Consider the following 17,751-nt stretch of genomic DNA (forward strand, 5'->3'; position numbering starts at 1 on the left):
AGTGGCACAGGCTCACAGGCAGAGGCTGTTTTGAACTTGCTTTTGGAATGAAGCAGCACAGACGCAGCTTGTATAAAGCAGCTTGATTTAAAGCAGCAGAGATGACGCAGAAGGCTAATGCCAGAGTCATGATGGCTAGCTGCAGAAGGCTGGCTGAGGCAAGTGGGGAATTTGATACCACTGATCAGCCAAATGCTCAACTCACAGTAGCCTGTGATACTGCCGTGATTCAGAATGAAGCAGACCGCCAGGGGGATAGCTGCATGGGCAAGGGGGAGACTTCACAGACGTCATCCCATAGTGCAGTGGAACCACCAGATGGCGCCAAAGCTTTGAAGGCAGTGAAATGCTACTCGTGTGGACGTCTAGGCCATATGAAGAGGAAATGCAGATATCCCAGGGCCAAGACAGAGCAGCGCAGCGAAAGCTCATCGCGTGGAAAAGGCCGAGGCAAAGGCAAAGGTCCGGTGTCCAGGACAACGCAGCACAAGGCAATGGTCTCACGCTTCACTCCAAAGGTTGCAGAGGTCCAGAAGACGTCTAGATCTTTCTTCGTTGTTGATTCGGCTGCAACGCATCACATGTGCAACGATAAGCGACTGTTCGTGTCTTTTACACCGCAGGAAGGTGCGATTCACCAGGCGGATGACCACACAATCCCCAGTAAAGGCTACGGAACTGTTGTTCTTCACAGTTTGGACTAATCGATACAGGATGTGCTTTATGTGCCAGATGCCAAACATAATCTGCTCAGCGTTGGACAGCTGAATGAAAAATTGACGTTTCCTTTAAGAACAAAAGGTGCATCATCACAAAGAAAAATGATTATGTATTGCATGCTGAATATGTTGATCGTTTGTATGTTTTGTATTTTGATGATGTTGTGCAGGATGAAACTTGTTGCGTTGCAGGTACTAACGAAAGTTTGCATGCAGGATGTATTCATGATTTTCCTCGAAAATTTGGTCATTTGAATTTTGAGGCAGTATCTAAAATGCCTGCCTTGGTTGAAGGTATGACTATTAAACCCTGCAAGTACCACATGAAGTGCAAGGCATGCGCAGCAAACAAGGTGAAAATGGCTGCGAAAGGTAAGGTGTCTAGTAGGCAAGCTACAGAACCATACCAGGTTGTTCATGCTGATTTGGTTGGACCACTAGCGCCCTCTTTGGGTGGAAACAGGTACTTCATGGTTCTCATTGATGCATTTTCCAGGTATATTTATGTGTACAATCTCAAGCAGAAATCAGAGGCTTTTCCTAGGTTCAAGGAATTCTGTGCTTGGTTGGAAAATGTGCATGGTAAGAAGATAAAGACTCTTTTCACTGATCGCGGGGGGGAATTCACTTCTCAGCAGTTTGAAGCTTTTCTGACTGAGAAAGGAATTCAACACGAATTCGCCATGGCAGAATGGACTTTGCGAGAGGGCAAATCAAACATTGCTTCAAGGGTTAAAAACCTTGCTGCATGATGCCAATCTTCCAGAGAGTTATTGGGCTGAATCTCTCTCGTGTTTTGTTTACAGTTATAATCGCAGGTTATCTTCAGCGATTGGTTGTACCCCCTATGAGAAGATGTTTGGCAAGAAGCCATACATCAAACACATGAAAATTTTTGGTTCTGACATGTGGGTTCACTCACCACAAAGCTCCAAATTAGACAAGCGTGGATTGCATGGCATCTTTCTAGGCTATCAGAAAGGGTCTTACAGAATAATGATGACTGACTCTAAGACAATTAAGCTCACAAGAAGTGTTGAGTACAATGCCAAGTGGGGGGAGAATGTGGGAATTTTCCAATGTTATCCTGATGACAGTGATGAAACTGAGGATAGGCAACAGCAACCGCAACAACCCACGCCCACTGATGAAGGTTCTGATTCTGATTCTGACACTGAATCGGGTGATTCAGAGGATTTCAAGAGTGCGAAAGCCTCTATGCGACCCTCTGAAAGCTCTGATCAAGAATTGGAGGAACCATTGTTCACAATAGGTCACTTTTCTCCTAAGAAGGAAGAGGAGAGTGTTGAAGACTTAAGGCTAATTCGCAGGTCACAGAGAGCAACAAAAGGCAGACCTCCAAAGAGATTTGCTGATGAGTTTGCTAAGATAGCAGTAACAGCTGTTAAAAGCTCCAAGAAGGTATTTGAACCTTCAAGTTTCCAAGAAATCCAGGATTTGGATTCAAAGGAAGCTGAGCCATGGTTAAATGCCATGAAGGCTGAGCTTGATTCCTTAGAAAGGAACAAAACATGGGACCTAGTTCCAGTAGTTCCAGGAATGAAACTGCTTGGAAGCAAATGGGTCTTCAAAGCGAAGACAGATCAAAATGGCAAGATAGTCAGACACAAAGCCAGATTGGTAGCCAGAGGTTTTGCACAAATACCAGGTGAAGACTATCACGAGACCTACTCACCCACCGTGAGGTATGAGAGCATTAGGCTTATGCTCAAGCTAGCTGCAGAGGAGAATCTACACATTAGTCACCATGATGTGAATACAGCTTTTCTGTACGGATCTCTAGATGAATCACTTTATATGCTTCCACCTGATGGCGTACAGGTAAAACAGGGATATGTTTGTGCTCTGAAGAAGTCCCTTTATGGTCTCAAACAAAGTGCACGGTGTTGGCACACAAAACTCACTGAAGTATTGTTTTCTCTAGGTTTTAAGCAAGGGAAAGCTGATCCATGTGTATTTGTCAAAGAGGAGGGGCAAAAGAAACTGTATTGTTTGTTTTATGTTGATGATCTTTTATTCTTTTGGAAGGATGTCACAATGTACAATAATGCCCTAGCTCAACTGAAAGAGCACTTTGACATGAAAGATCTTGGTGAGGTAAACAACTACCTATCTCTGGAAATAGAGAGAGATCAAGATGGTAACATTCTAGTACACCAATCACGGAAAATTGCTGATGTGTTAAGCAAACTAAACCTGATGGATGCTAATCCTGTAGACACACCGATGACAACAGGTTATCAGGTAGATGAAACTGAAGAAGCATTTTCTGATACTACACTGTACAGAAGTGTGCTAGGCAAGCTAAACTTCATTGCCAGATGTTCAAGACCAGACATTGCTGTTAGCTGTAATTTGCTAAGCAGACAAGTCAACAATCCTACTGTTAAGGATTGGAAAGCTCTGAAACGCATAGCGCGGTATTTGAAAGGCACTATGCATTACAGACTGAGATTTAACAATCAGAAGTCTGGTGGTCTTGAGATATTTGCAGATGCAAGTTTTGGAAGTGACACTACAGACAGGAAAAGTACGTCTGGAGTTTGCTACATGTACAATCAGGGTCTATTTGATTGGTCATGCAAGAAGCAAACAACAGTTAGCTTAAGTACTTGTGAAGCTGAACTGAATGCACTGTCTTATTCACTTAAGGATTGTGAATGGTTGTTACAATTGTGCAAAGACATGAAAATTCCTGTCAAATGTCCAATCCAGGTTTACCAGGACAACAAAGCATGTTTGGCTTTGCTGAATTCTGAAGGTTGTAAGCAAAGCACGAAGCACTTGCAATTGAAGTTGCAACATGCTAGGGAACGTATTCAGAAGGGACTCGTAACGGTGTCCTATATGCCAGGTAATGAAATTCCTGCTGATGTATTGTCCAAGATTGTATCAAGGGAACAACACTGTACCTATGTGCAGAAGTTGGGTTTGTACTGATGTTGTACGAACACGCTGCCCAGTGATGTTCACAGAAAGGGGGAGGAAGTTGGTTTCTGCTCTCTTTCACTGTGCAGCGAAGTGCTTGTCACGAGACAGGTGTTTACATTCCACAGTCAGTTGCTGTTGGGTTTTCCCACGGGAAAGGGAGACTGGATGTGACGTACACTGGTTTCCTGTTTTTCACTGTTCTTTGCAGTTCAGTGCGTTGTTTCTCTCCGTGCTTTAGAGGAGAGAGGATGCTTTTCTCTGCTCCGGCAGAGGCAAGATGTTTTTCTGTAACCTACCAGCTTTGAAGTGTAAATAAAGCAATATAGAGTATGTGCACGTACTCCTCATCATTCCGCTGTGCACGGGACACTGCAATATCAATAAAGCGCACCAAGCTTTTAAACACCATATTGTCAGGAAAGCACTATTTAATGTCTGGATAAGGTACAAAGATTTATTGGAAAACAAGACCCCAAGGTGGTTGTCACCCATGGAAGCAAAGGCTCTGAAAAGACTCAATATGGAGGCCAAATGGCCGAAATATTGGGAGATATTAGAATTAGAAGGAGATAAACTGAAATTGCAGAGTTTTGAGAAATTAAAGGACAAAGTGCGAGATTGGCTTCATTATTATCAAGTAAGAGAGGCCTATAATTTGGACAAAAAGCTGGGTTTCCAGGTGGAAAAATCAAAATTGGAAACAGAACTGTTAGAACCTAAAACTAAGATCCTTTCAAGAATGTATAACTTGCTGTTGAAATGGAATACTCAGGATGAAACAGTTAAATCAGCCATGATTAAATGGGCACAGGACATAGGTCATAACATTTTGTTTGCTGACTGGGAAAAGTTATGGACCACCGGTATGAAATTCACGGCATGTAATGCCCTAAGAGAGAATATTATGAAAATGATTTATAGGTGGTACATGACCCCAGTCAAGCTTGCTAAAATTTATCACCTGCCTGATAACAAATGTTGGAAATGCAAAGAAATTGAGGGCACTTTCTTTCACCTTTGGTGGACGTGCCCGAAGATAAAGGCTTTCTGGGAAATGATATATAATGAACTGAAAAAGGTATTTAAATATACCTTCCTTAAGAAACCAGAGGCCTTTCTCTTGGGCATAGTCGGACAACTGGTGTTAAAGAAAGATAGAACGTTTTTTATGTACGCGACAACAGCAGCAAGAATACTCATCGCAAAGTATTGGAAAACACAAGATTTGCCCACCTTGGAAGAATGGCAGATGCAAGTGATAGACTATATGGAGTTGGCAGAAATGACTGGCAGAATCCGAGACCTGGGAGAAGAATCAGTGGAAGAGGACTGGAAGAAGTTTAAAGACTATCTGCAGAAACACTGCAAAGTTTATGAATGTTAAAATAATGTTGGATTTGGAAATAATAAGGCATTAGTGGTATAGCTTTAAAAAGTATACAAAATGCAACAGAAAAGGAGGAAAGATTAAAGTGATATTATGTCGAAGGTGAATAATATTATAAAGGTGTTTAAGTACGAGGAGAAAAGATTGGTGACATAATAGAATGAACTTAATAATTAGAAATGAGATCTGAAAGAGGGTAAGGATTTGCTGTATCTGATTGGGTAAAGAGGAACACAAAAAAGGGAGGTGTGAGGAAGTCAAGAAAGGAAGTTAATTAAGTATGATCGAAAAAGTTGGAGTTTTTATGTTTTTGTATTTGGTTGGGTGGAACCTTTCTTTACTGTATTCTATATTCTAGTGTTTTGATCTGTTCTATGTGTATTTTTGATTATGTTTTATTTCTTTTTACATTCTTTTTACTTTTGTGGTGGTTATGTACTTTTCTTTTTTGTAAAAACCTAATAAATATTTTTTTAAAAAAAAAATGAAGTCCGGAAGCCTGGCTGGTAGCTGCGCAGCCGAAGCGGGCTGGACGCCAAGGCTTATCTGAGCAATAAATATCCTTCAGGTTATGGACGACAGTAATGGCAATTGGGGAAAGCCTGCTTTGAAGTGCTGTGTGCTTAAAAAGGCTGTGAAAATTGAGAAGCTGCTGTTTTTGCTGCCGGAAGAAAAAGTCCTGCTTTGAGGCTTTGCCTGGGAGAAAGCAGGGAAACTGGCTGAAATGCTGTGTGCTGCAAAGAGCCACTGGAGGCCTCTCCTTGAAGCTGGCTGGTATGCGTGAGTACTTCAAAGCCCCAATGGGAGCACTGGGGGAGGAGATGGCTGAGCTCCAGGACTTTTATGATGTCCTGTTTGAAAAGCTCACAACCCAGTCCTGGGATATCTGGGTTAGGAGAGTAAGGGAGTGGTTTTGGGCCACAGGGCTCTGGAGTATAGCCCAGAAGGAGCCGGCCCCACCCATGCCAGTTGCTGCTGAAGATGGCGCAGCAGACCTGGAGGCTGCTTTGCTGGAAGATAGAGAGCAGAGAATGCAAAGAGAGCTCTGCATGTTGAGAGCAAGCGTGGACCCTTTGCTGTTGCTCCACCTGGAGGGCGTTGAGTCGGCTCAGGCCGCCTGACAGGTGCTGAGGGGTCTGTGTGAAAGCTCAGCAGGAGCCCAGGGCCGGGAGAAAGCCGAGAGCAAGGAGGAAGCCGAGAGCCCAGTGGGGGCTGCTGGCCATGTTCCTGAAGTTACAGCTGGGAGTAGCTGCTTTGTCTCCGAGGGGCCGCGTGATGTTGAGGCCTACAAGCAGAGTGCTGGGGAGCGTGCAGGCCCAGGCTGTGCACCCAAAGGTGGGGGTGCTGGGAACGCAGAAATGGCTGAAGAGGGAGCTGTGAGAGCTGTTGCTACGCGTCGCCGCTGTTATCGCTGTGGCTCCCCCTCCCATTTGGTGAGAGAATGTCCAGTGGAGGCACAGGAACAGCCGAAGGCCGTCTCCCGTAGCAACCAGATAAAGGGCTCTTCTTCAAAGCGTGGGAAAGGCAAGCCGAAGGCAGCTGGCAGAGACACTGAACATAAACATTTGGCAGCCTCTATGGCTGCAGTCAAGAGTTGTCAACAGGATGCTGTGCTGGCTTTTGTAATAGACAGTGGAGCGTCCCATCCTCTAGTGCCATCTGCAGGATTCCTGGAGAACTGCACCTCTGTAACTTCTGGGAAGACTATCTGTTTAGCAGATGGGACTCGACACCCACTCACGCAGACTGGCTCACTGTTTTGTTCTTTCTTACAGGATTCAATCCAGGCTTTTGTTCTTCCAGGACTGTCCTGCGCGTTGCTGTCTGTCAGCGCCCTTCTTGCTGAGAACTACAGAGTGTGTTTTGAGAACAATAAGTGTTCTATTTCTAAGAATGGACAGCAACTAGTCAGTGTTGAATGTAAAGACAGGTTGTTTGTGATAGATGCTTCTTTTGCAGGTACAGGTGACACGGGGGTGGCTCAAGCACAGTGTGCCAACGTTCCAGTTCATGATGCGTGTGCTCACTTATGGCACCGACGTATGGCTCATGTGTCCTGGGGGTCAGTGAAGAAGATCCCAGAGTGTAGAGTGTACGCAAGGGTGCAAAATGAAATCATGTGCTAAGTTTCTAGATTGCAAAGTGTGCAAGTCTGCAAAGGTAAAAACGTGCACATACCCAAGGCCTGAGAGGGTGACCACTAGGGCTTTTCAGTTAATTCATGCAGATTTGTGTGGTCCGATGTCTTTGACCAGTATGGGCGGAGCCAAATATGCGCTGGTTCTGATTGATGACCATACACGCAACTCCTGGATCTTCACAATCCAACACAAAAATGAAGCTGCGCCGCTAATCAAAGACTGGATTGCAGCTGTGGAACTGCAGTTTTCCACACGGGTGCAAAACTTTCAGAGCAGACTTAATATGGAGTCCAAATGGCCAAAATATTGGGAAATACTGGAACAAGAAGGGGATAAACTGAAATTGCAGAGTTTTGAGAAATTAAAAGATAAAGTGGGAGACTGGCTTCATTATTGCCAAATAATGGAGGCTTACAAGTTGGACAGGAAAATTGGCTTCCAGGTGGAAAAATCAAAATTGGAAACAGAATTGTTAGAACCCAATGCTAAGATATTATCAAGAATGTATAATCTGCTGTTGAAATGGAATACGCAGGATGAAACGGTTAAATCAGCCATGATCAAGTGGGCACAAGATATTGGTCATAACATTATGTTTACTGACTGGGAACAGTTGTGGACCACCGGTATGAAATTTACAGCATGTAATTGTTACCATAAAGCACCAATGCAGCAGCAAGCAAAGGTTCTAGCAGCCAAGTCAGCTGCTTGTGGCTGGAAAGCCAGACAGGATGTTTGTGACTGTTGCCATGGGAAGAAAGGGGCAGTCCATTCTGTACTGAGCACCGGATGTTAGCTCAGTGTGTGTGTCATGTGACCCGTACTGGAAGTACATGGGTGGAGTTTAATTCTTACTGCTGTTGAGTGCAGACATGTTTCTCTGTACTGCTGTAAGAGACAGAAATAAAGAATGTAAATAGATTCCTGTCTGCTTCTTTCCCCTCCCTGGGGATACCAAAGGGGAGAGAGAAGGAACGGTGTGTTCTTCTCACACATCTGGGAAGAATCGCCGAGACCTCGCCTGCTTATCTGCCGGGAGTAGCAGCGGGGAGGTCGACAAGGAATATCTGCCGGTGCCTACGTTGTGGCACATTCCTCTGACCCAGGCAGAATTCCAACAGTAATGCCCTAAGAGAGAATATTATGAAAATGATTTATAGGTGGTACATGACCCCAGTCAAGCTTGCAAAAATTTACCACTTGTCTGATAATAAATGTTGGAAATGTAAAGAAAAGGAAGGTACATTCTTTCACCTTTGGTGGACGTGCCCAAGGATTAAGGCTTTCTGGGAAATGATATATGATGAAATGAAAAAGGTATTTAAATATACCTTCCTGAAGAAACCAGAGGCCTTTCTCCTGGGCATGGTCGGCCAATTGGTGCCAAAGAAGGATAGAACATTCTTTATGTATGCTACAACAGCAGCAAGAATACTCATCGCAAACTATTGGAAGACACAAGATCTACCCACCTTGGAAGAATGGCAGATGAAGGTGATAGACTATATGGGACTGGCAGAAATGACTGGCAGAATCCGAGACCAGGGAAGAGAGACGGCGGAAGAAGATTGGAAGAAATTTAAGGACTATCTTAGGAAACATTGCAAAATTAATGAATGTTAGAATGATGTTGGTTTAGAAATTAAGTGGTTTTCAGCTGTAATGATTAAGTAAAAAGAAAAGAAAGGTTAAAAATTAAATGAAAATTAAGGGAGAGGATTTGCTGAATTAATAATTGGAAATTGGAATACAGAAAGGGGAGGTATGAGGAGGTCGGGGAAGTAAGTATAAGAAAATAAGGGATTGAAATTATACTTGTTTTCGTTTGTGTCTTGTTTGTATTATTGTTTTTTTTTTATATAATTGTTGAAACTTCAATAAATATTTTATTTAAAATAAAATAAAACTTTCAGAGCAATCGCGGTGGGGAGTTCACCGGGTCTGCACTGCAAAGTTTCTTCCGCAAAAAGGGGATTCAACTGTGATGGCCTGGGATTCCGATTCAGAGGCTGAACCAGAGGAATCCCGGCCTGCACAGGAGTCCCCGCCTCCAGGGCCGGCTGAACTGGGGCAAGGCCTAGATTCTGAGGAGCCTGCACCTGTGTCAGATCCTCAGGAGCAGGCACCAGGTGAAACCGTTCTGGCCCCAGAGGTGCTTGAGGACTCAGTGTCTACAGGTGAGCCTCCTCCGGGGCCCAGTAACCCTTCGGCCTCTCCTGAACTGCAGAGGCTTAGGGCAGAGAGGCGAAGGGAACTGGTTGCTCCCAGGAGGAGTGCTCGCCTTAAGGCCAGAGGAGGCGGGGCTCCTGGGGGCCGGGACCGCCCCTGGCCTTAGAAGAAGATAAAGGTCAGTCAGCCCGGTCCCAGGTTGCGGGAGCAACGTCGTTGTTGGCTTCAGACCTTCCAGCGTTCCTGTTCCTTGCCCGGCCTCCTGCTCCTGACCTTCCAGCGTTCCTGTTCCCTGCCCGGCCTCCTGCTTCTGACCTTCCAGCGTTCCTGTTCCCCGCCCGGCTCCCTGTTTCGGACCTCGCCTCTCATCTTGTGAACTCGGACTACAGTAACGGTACCTTTCCCCCGGGACCAGCACATCAACACAGATTGTCCTCTCCACACAGTCCCCAACAGAACGGGATTGCGGAAAGACGGAACAGGACTCTAGGGGAGATGTCCGCAGCTCTTTTGTTTGATGCCGGGCTCCCACAGCGCTTTTGGGGGGAGGCTTGGCAAACGGCCAACTTTATTCTGAACAGGTCGTTCAATTCAGTGGTAGGTGACACACCCTACTTCTTGCTGCACGGAAAGAAGCCGAAAGTGCACTACTTCCGCGTTTTTGGCTGTGAGGCTTGGGTCCTCATACCAAAGGCCAAACGCAAGAAAGGTGAACCCAAGTCCCAAAAGATGATTTTCTGTGGGTATGAGACAGGGACCAAGGGGTGGCGGTTTGCTTATCCGTCAGGGAATCAGTCCAGGATTCTGCTCAGCAACAGTGCTGAATTCTGTGAGCAGAGTGGCTGGGCAAGGATACATGGGAACCCTGACATCCTGTCAGAGAGTCTGCTTGACTCTGCCGATGAAGGAGAGGAAGAGGTTGAACCTGCTACTGAGGCTCAGAGTTCAGACCCAGTGCAGGCAGAGGGGAGAACTTCTCCCAAGGCTGTGAAGGTTGAGCAACGCAGTGCTCCATCTTCCCCCACAGGTTCGGCTGAGAAGTCCAGAAGGCGCAGTAAGTCAGAGGGGGAGCTCTCTGATGCCAAGGACGTTCTGGCTGGCCCTAGTGGGTCAGAGGGGGTTCCTGAAGTAGTGCTGCGACGTTCAGCTCGGACGACCAAGGGGAAACCTCCTGAAAGGTTTGCCGTCACTAGCGTGTGGGTCGGAATGGCACAGTGTGAACCCGAGAGTTTTGAGGATGTTCAGAAACTGCCTCAGGAAGAAGCCAGGAAATGGCATGAGGCGATGCAGAAGGAAATGGGACTTCCGGAGGTGGCGCCATCGGCAATGGCGGATTCCCTCTAACCTCGAGGGACCAGCTCCACGAAAATTGGGTCTTGCCGCTACGGCGAAGCGGGGACCCCTTTGAAACTCACAGGCGGGAGAAGCCTGTGATCGTGGGACTCAGCGGGCACCATCAGCGCCCCCCCCCCCAATTTGCAAGGGAACCCCACAAGGGGCTCCGGAGCGTAACGGGGGTTTGGCGCGGTGCTGAGAGCCAACTGCTCTTTCCGTGGGTTGAAGCCGCACAGCTGTTGCCGGAGAGCGCTGACCTTTTTCCTGTGACAATTCGGCTGACAATCAACTACCCGTGAGTAGGTCAAGTTTAAGATCAGGGATACAAGAAAAAAGGATTAATTTGGCACTGAAGCGGGAAGGCGTAAACAGGAAGCCCGCCTTCCGTTTTCTGTATATAGATCAAAGCAAAGACTCTTTAAGCTAAAACCTGGAGAGTTGTGTCTAAAAGGACTTAAATCCGAACATCAGACAAAAAAATCCCCCCCCCCTGAATTGCAGGAAAGGGGAGGGAAGAGGAGAAAAGTATTTTTTGCCTGCAAAAAAAAAAGGAAAGTAAAGAGAGTAAAGACCACCACTTAACCCCTGGGAACAGACTGCCAGGATCAATAAGAGATGCACTGTTCATAGACAATGTTACTTTTTGACAGCTAACTCTGCAAGTGAGAAACTGTTGCCTATTGTGTTGATGGGGGACTTTGGAAAACTGGAAAAGACATTATATTGTTTCCATTGACTGTTACTGTGTCCCCCTAGAGGAATACTGAAATTGTTACAACTAGCTGGGGATTTTCCACTGTTAACTGGCCAGGGAAATTTCCACTGCAAAACAAGCTTCGAGCCGTGGGACTGACTTTGATCCTCAGATAAAGTGTTATGGCAGACTTGCCTCAGGAAAAGACAACAAGATCGGGTAAGGTTAGATTGACACAGACCAGCGTACTGCAGCAGCGCAGAGCATCCGCATCTGGCCCCCCTGTACCACAAGGAAAAGACCCTGCACAAACCGCAGTACAAACTGCAACACAAGGAAAGGATCCAGTACAAGCTGGGCCTAAAGGAATGGCATCTGAAGAGAGTTTTACTTCAGTATTAAGCAAAATTTATGAAACCTTGGAAAAACTAAGTAACCAAGTTACTGAACAAACAACTAAAATCGACCAAAACACTACCAGCATTAACAGTTTGGGGCAAAAGGTGAACTCAAACACAGAATCCATCGAAAGACTGCTGCAAAAATCTACCTCGAACCAAAAGGCAGCTGAGGAAGCACAGGAAAAAGCTTTGGCTGTGGAGGAAAAGATTACACCGATATGCAAACAATTGGAGGACCACCGGACGCTCCTGTCTATGATTGAACTTAAGGAAAAACAGATTAATTTGAGGATCAGGGCAGTACCTGAACTTGAAAAAGACAGTTTAAGTGACTTTCTTATGCAGGAATTTGCAGACTTTTGGAACCTGGATGCTAAGCAAGATTTTAAGATTGTAAGTGCCTTTAGACTTGGAAGAGGAGGGAGAAAAAACAGGGTGAGAGACTGTTTGATTACCCTCCGAATGAAAGAAGGGAGAGACAAAATACTGAATCTGCATTTCCAGCAGACACTGGAGATACAAGAATCAAGAGTTGAGATCTTCAAGGATATTCTGAAACATTTATTGGATCTTAGGGCTAACTACGGAGATCTGGTGGCCCTGTTGAGAAGAAACAGAATTGTTTTCAGGTGGGAATTTCCCCAAGGCCTTTCTTTTACTTTTAAAGGGTAAAACACCAAAATAAGATCAGTGGAAGATAAAGAAAAATTCTTGAGAGACCACGAAGAAGATCTACAAAAAGAAGCTGAAGAAGGAGAAGAGCCAAAAGCATTAAAACCAGGACTACTAGAATTAGTATCACTACCTTTGGGATTGGATAAATTGAAAGAGCCACCACCAACAGAAGAACAACTACTTGGAGCAGTTGGAGGAGAAGCAAAATAATCACATCATGTCTCTGCAAATATTAAGTTGGAATAGTCATGGCTTTAATTCCCCAGAGAAAAGGAGAAAGGTTTTCCATTTATTGAAAAAGGAACAATTGGACTTGATTTGCCTACAGGAAACTCATGTGATAAGGCTCCACAGGAAAGTACTGATTAATAAAAGATTGGGCCAAGAGTTTATTTCGTCAGATAAAGTTAAAAAGAGCGGAGTTGTAATTTATGCAAAAGAGAGCCTTTCACCGAAATTTATTTTTAAAGATGATCAAGGAAGATTTGTGGCAATTGAAATACAAATTCAAGGAGAGAAATTCTTGATAGTAGGAGTTTATGCACCAAATGAGGGGAAATCTGAATTTTTAAAGAAATTGCATGAGACATTGTTGGACTATATGGAATATAACATTATTATGATGGGAGATATGAACGGAGTGGTGTCTACAAATATGGACAAGTCCCAAAGACAGGTAATTACTAAAGACGGCAGACTACCAAAAAACATTTTTGACATGACTGACAACATGGACTTAATTGACATCTGGAGAACTAAGAACCCCTTGGGTAGAGAGGGAACTTTCTTCTCTGAAGCCAAAATGACATGGACAAGAATTGACCAAATTTGGATAACTAGAGGACTGGCTCCTAAAATTCGAAAAGCGGAAATTTGCCCTAAAACTTGCTCCGACCACAATGCTGTGAGAATGGAGATGAAATTAACACCAATTGGTTCCTTTAGATGGAGGATGAATGACACCTTGTTTAGAGATGCAGAAGTTACCAAGAAGGCCCAAAAAACTTTGAGAGACTATTTCGAGATAAATTTGAATACTATGGTTGAAAAAAGAGTAATCTGGGACGCAAGCAAAGCGGTTATGAGAGGGTTTCTGATTCAACAGAATGCAATAAAGAAGAGAACTCAAAATGAGAAAAAAGATAAAATTTTGGAGAAAATAAAAGGAGGAGAGAAGAAATTAAGAGTGAAACCAAAGTCGCAAGAGATTCTGAGAGAAATAAAGCTGTATCAAGTACAATACATGCAAATGATAAATCAGGAAATAGAATGGAAAATCAAGCAGATGAGACAAAAGACATTTGAATCGGCTAATAAATGTGGGAAACTGCTAGCTTGGCAGATGAAAAAAAGACAAAAACTGAATACCATTACTAACTTGGAAGTGGAAGGAAAGAATATACAGAATCCAGTGGAGATTAGAAAGTGCTTCCAGAGATATTTTAAACAACTATATACACAAGGGCCACAGAAAGAGACTGATATAGATCAATTTTTAAGAACAAATGGATTACAAAAAATCTCTCAAGAAAATAAATTAATGCTGAATTGTAAAATAACAGATCAGGAGGTGGAAGGTGCCATCCAAAATATGCAGCTGGGCAAATCTCCAGGGCTGGACGGTTTAACCTCAAAATACTATAGATCCTTGAAAGATTGGTTAATTCAACCACTAAAGGAGGTTTGCAATGAAATTTTGGAGGGGAAAAAAGCGCCTGAGTCGTGGAAGGAAGCTTATATTACACTTATACCGAAAACTGAGTCCGAAAAAACACAATTTAAGAACTACCGCCCCATATCCCTACTTAACGTGGATTACAATTTTTTTGCAGATATTTTGGCCAAAAGGCTGAAAAAGGTATTAGTCGAGGAGATACACAAAGACCAAGCTGGCTTTCTCCCGGGTAGACACTTGTCTGACAACACGAGAAATATAATTAACATTTTAGAGAAGTTGCAAGTGAATATTAATACTAAAGCAGTTTTGATATTTGTTGACGCGGAGAAAGCCTTCGACAATATTTCTTAGAGTTTCATGAAGAAAAATCTACAGGGGATGGGGGTTGGTCAAGGTTTTGAAAATGGTATAGGTGCAATTTACTCAGAACAAAAGGATAAATTGATAGTTAATAATGTGGTGACAGAAGAATTTAAGATGGAGAAAGGGACACGACAAGGCTGCCCAATTTCCCCATTGCTTTTTATTTCGGTCCTGGAGGTTTTGCTAAACATGATTAGAAGGGACTATTTGATCAAAGGTATTCAGGTCGGAGCTAAACAGTATAAACTTAAAGCGTTTGCAGATGACTTAGTACTGACATTACAGGAGCCAGAATCTAGTACTAAAAGAGTATTAGAATTGATTCGGGAATTTGGTCAAGTGGCAGGATTTAAGTTGAACAAGTTAAAGACTAAGGTTCTTGAGAAAAATTTAACACCGATTGAGAAAGAGAGGTTTCAGAAGGAGACGGGTTTAATACTGGTTAAGAAAGTAAAATACCTGGGGGTTAATATGACCGCTAAGAACTTAAATTTATTTAAAGACAACTATGAGAAATGTTGGTCAGAAGTGAAAAAGGATCTTGAAATATGGTCAAACTTGAAGCTTTCCTTGTTTGGTCGAATTGCTGTTATAAAGATGAATGTATTGCCAAGAATGTTGTTTTTGTTTCAATCATTGCAAATTTTGGACAAAATGGACTGTTTCAAGAAGTGGCAGAGAGACATTTCTAGATTTGTCTGGCAGGGCAAGAAGCCCAGAATAAAATTTAAAATATTAACTGATGCTAAGGATAGAGGTGGATTTGCCCTGCCAGACCTTAAACTTTACTATGAATCAGCAGCATTTTGCTGGTTGAAAGAATGGCTGCTTCTTGAGAACACAGACATTTTGGATCTAGAAGGTTTCAACAATGTTTTTGGGTGGCATGCATATCTGTGGTATGACAAGGTTAAAGCTCACAAAGCATTTAAAAACCATATTTAAAAAAAATTGTTAAAAAAATTTTTTTGGAAGGGATGGGAGTGGGACGGGGGTTTGAAAATGGAATAGAGGCAATTTATTCAGAGCAGAAAGCTAAATTGATAGTAAACAATGTGGTGACAGAAGAGTTTAAAATTGAAAAAGGAACACGACAAGGATGCCCCCTATCCCCTCTGTTATTTATTTCTGTTCTGGAGGTGCTTTTGAACATGATTAGGGAAGACCGGTTGGTAGAAGGAATACAGGTCGGAGTGAAACAATTTAAATTGAAAGCTTTTGCAGATGATTTGGTTTTAACATTACAGGAGCCAGAATCTAGTACGAAGAGAGTGTTAGAACTAATTTATGAATTTGGTCGGGTAGCGGGGTTCAAATTGAACAAGCAAAAGACTAAGGTTCTGGAGAAAAACTTGACACCTTTGGAAATAGATGGGTTTCAGTAAGAGACAGAGTTAAATGTTGTTAAAAAGGTAAAATACCTAGGGGTAAACTTGTCTGCCAAAAATTTGAATCTATTTAAAGATAATTATGAAAAATGCTGGTCAGAAATTAAGAAAGATTTAGAGATTTGGTCAAGATTGAAACTTTCCTTGATGGGTCGAATTGCAGCTATAAAGATGAATGTATTGCCGAAGATGTTATTTTTGTTTCAGACCCTACAGATCGTGGACAGAGTGGAGTGTTTTGAGAAGTGGCAGAAATATATTTCTAGGTTTGTCTGGCAGGGCAAAAAGCCCCGAATAAAATTTAAAATACTAACGGATGCAAAAGAGAGAGGGGGGTTTGCCCTGCCAGATTTAAGGTTATATTATGAAGCTGCGGCTTTCTGCTGGATGAAAGACTGGTTACTCCTTGAGAACACTGATGTCCTAGATCTGGAAGGGCACGATAACGCTTTTGGATGGCATGCATATTTGTGGTATGACAAGGTAAAGGTTCATAAAATGTTCAAAAACCATATTGTCAGAAAAGCTATATTTATGGTCTGGACAAAATACAAAGACTTACTAGAAGGTAAGACCCCGAGGTGGTTATCACCAGCGGAGGCCAAGGCTCGAAAAAGACTCAATATGGAGGTCGGATGGCCGAAATATTGGGAAATAATAGATAAAACTGGAGACAATTGGAGGCTGCAGAGCTTTGAAAAATTAAAGAATAGGGTGCAAGACTGGTTTCATTATGCTCAAATTCAAGAGGTTTTTAAGTTGGACAAAAGAATAGGATTCCAGGTGGAAAAATCGAAATTAGAGACAGAACTGTTAGAACCTAAGACCAAGGTACTCTCGAGAATGTATAACTTGCTGCTTAAATGGAATACCCAGGATGAGATAGTCAAATCAGCCATGATAAAATGGGCTCAGGATATTGGGTACAACATTATGTTCGAAGACTGGGAAAGGTTATGGACCACTGGAATGAAATTCACGGCATGTAATGCCCTGAATGATCCTGAGTGGACTTTATTTAAGCACACTGAAGAAAGCACTTGAGTTTGCAGCTTTCTCTGACCGCTGCTTATCTCTGCGTTTGCTCAGAGCCTTTGCAATGTGGCCTTTGAAGTCCGGAGGCCTGGCTGGTAGCTGCGCAGCCGAAGCGGGCTGGACGCCAAGGCTTATCTGAGCAATAAATATTCTTCAGGCGATTGGGCCGCATCCAGCCCACAGGCCTTAGGTTGCCTACCCCTGTTTTAAATAGTAGTGTAGTATTTTTCTTTTTTCTTTTTACTTATGATTTCATTGTTTTATTCTTTTTGTAAACCGCTTTGACACTTTTTCTTTTTATGATCTAGTGGTGTATAAATAGTATACAATAAATAATTTGAATATGGATGTCTCTGCTAGGTTCGGGCTGGTGAGTCTCTTATGAAGCTTGTCTCTGACCTAAAACAGTTCCTGATCCTCAGTGACTTCCCTTCCATCAACAAAGCCATCAACCAGCGGAACCAGCAGTTGCGCAGCCTTCAGGAAGAATGTGACAAGAAGCTTATTACCCTGCATGATGAGATCTCGATAAACCTCTATGAGCTGGAGGAAGAATATTACTCTTCCAGGTACAAGTGAAGCCATGGACAGTTGCCCTATAGTAACCACAACAATTGCCTCCTTCTGACAGGGGGTGGGGGCGGGGTGTGTGTGAAAATAACAACTGTCCTTGTTTTAAAAAGCATCCCTAAATTCCCAGCACCCAAAGAATCTGGGCCCCAAAGCCATTTTACTGAGTACTTCATGTCTGACGTGAGATGTGGCCATTTTGGAGGGCAAGCACAGCATGTAACTAGGACTTTCTCCACAGAGA

The 17,751-nt window shown here is 43.4% G+C and overlaps 1 protein-coding gene across 1 annotated transcript in view; it reads left to right on the top strand.

Annotated features, from left to right (window-relative positions):
• Positions 1–17,516, top strand: part of LOC310835976 (mediator of RNA polymerase II transcription subunit 22-like) — a gene marked incomplete at its 3' end in the record, with an annotated part of 36,751 nt that extends 19,235 nt beyond the window's left edge. The window contains exon 3 of the mRNA XM_083720947.1: positions 17,298–17,516. Coding sequence (XP_083577073.1) covers positions 17,298–17,516 — 219 coding nt within the window. The remainder of the gene's footprint in view (positions 1–17,297) is intronic.
• Positions 17,517–17,751: the final 235 nt, after the last annotated feature.

Source organism: Podarcis gaigeae, assembly GCF_964106915.1.
Source record: "Podarcis gaigeae genome assembly, chromosome: W".
Taxonomy (NCBI): Eukaryota; Metazoa; Chordata; class Lepidosauria; order Squamata; family Lacertidae; genus Podarcis; species Podarcis gaigeae.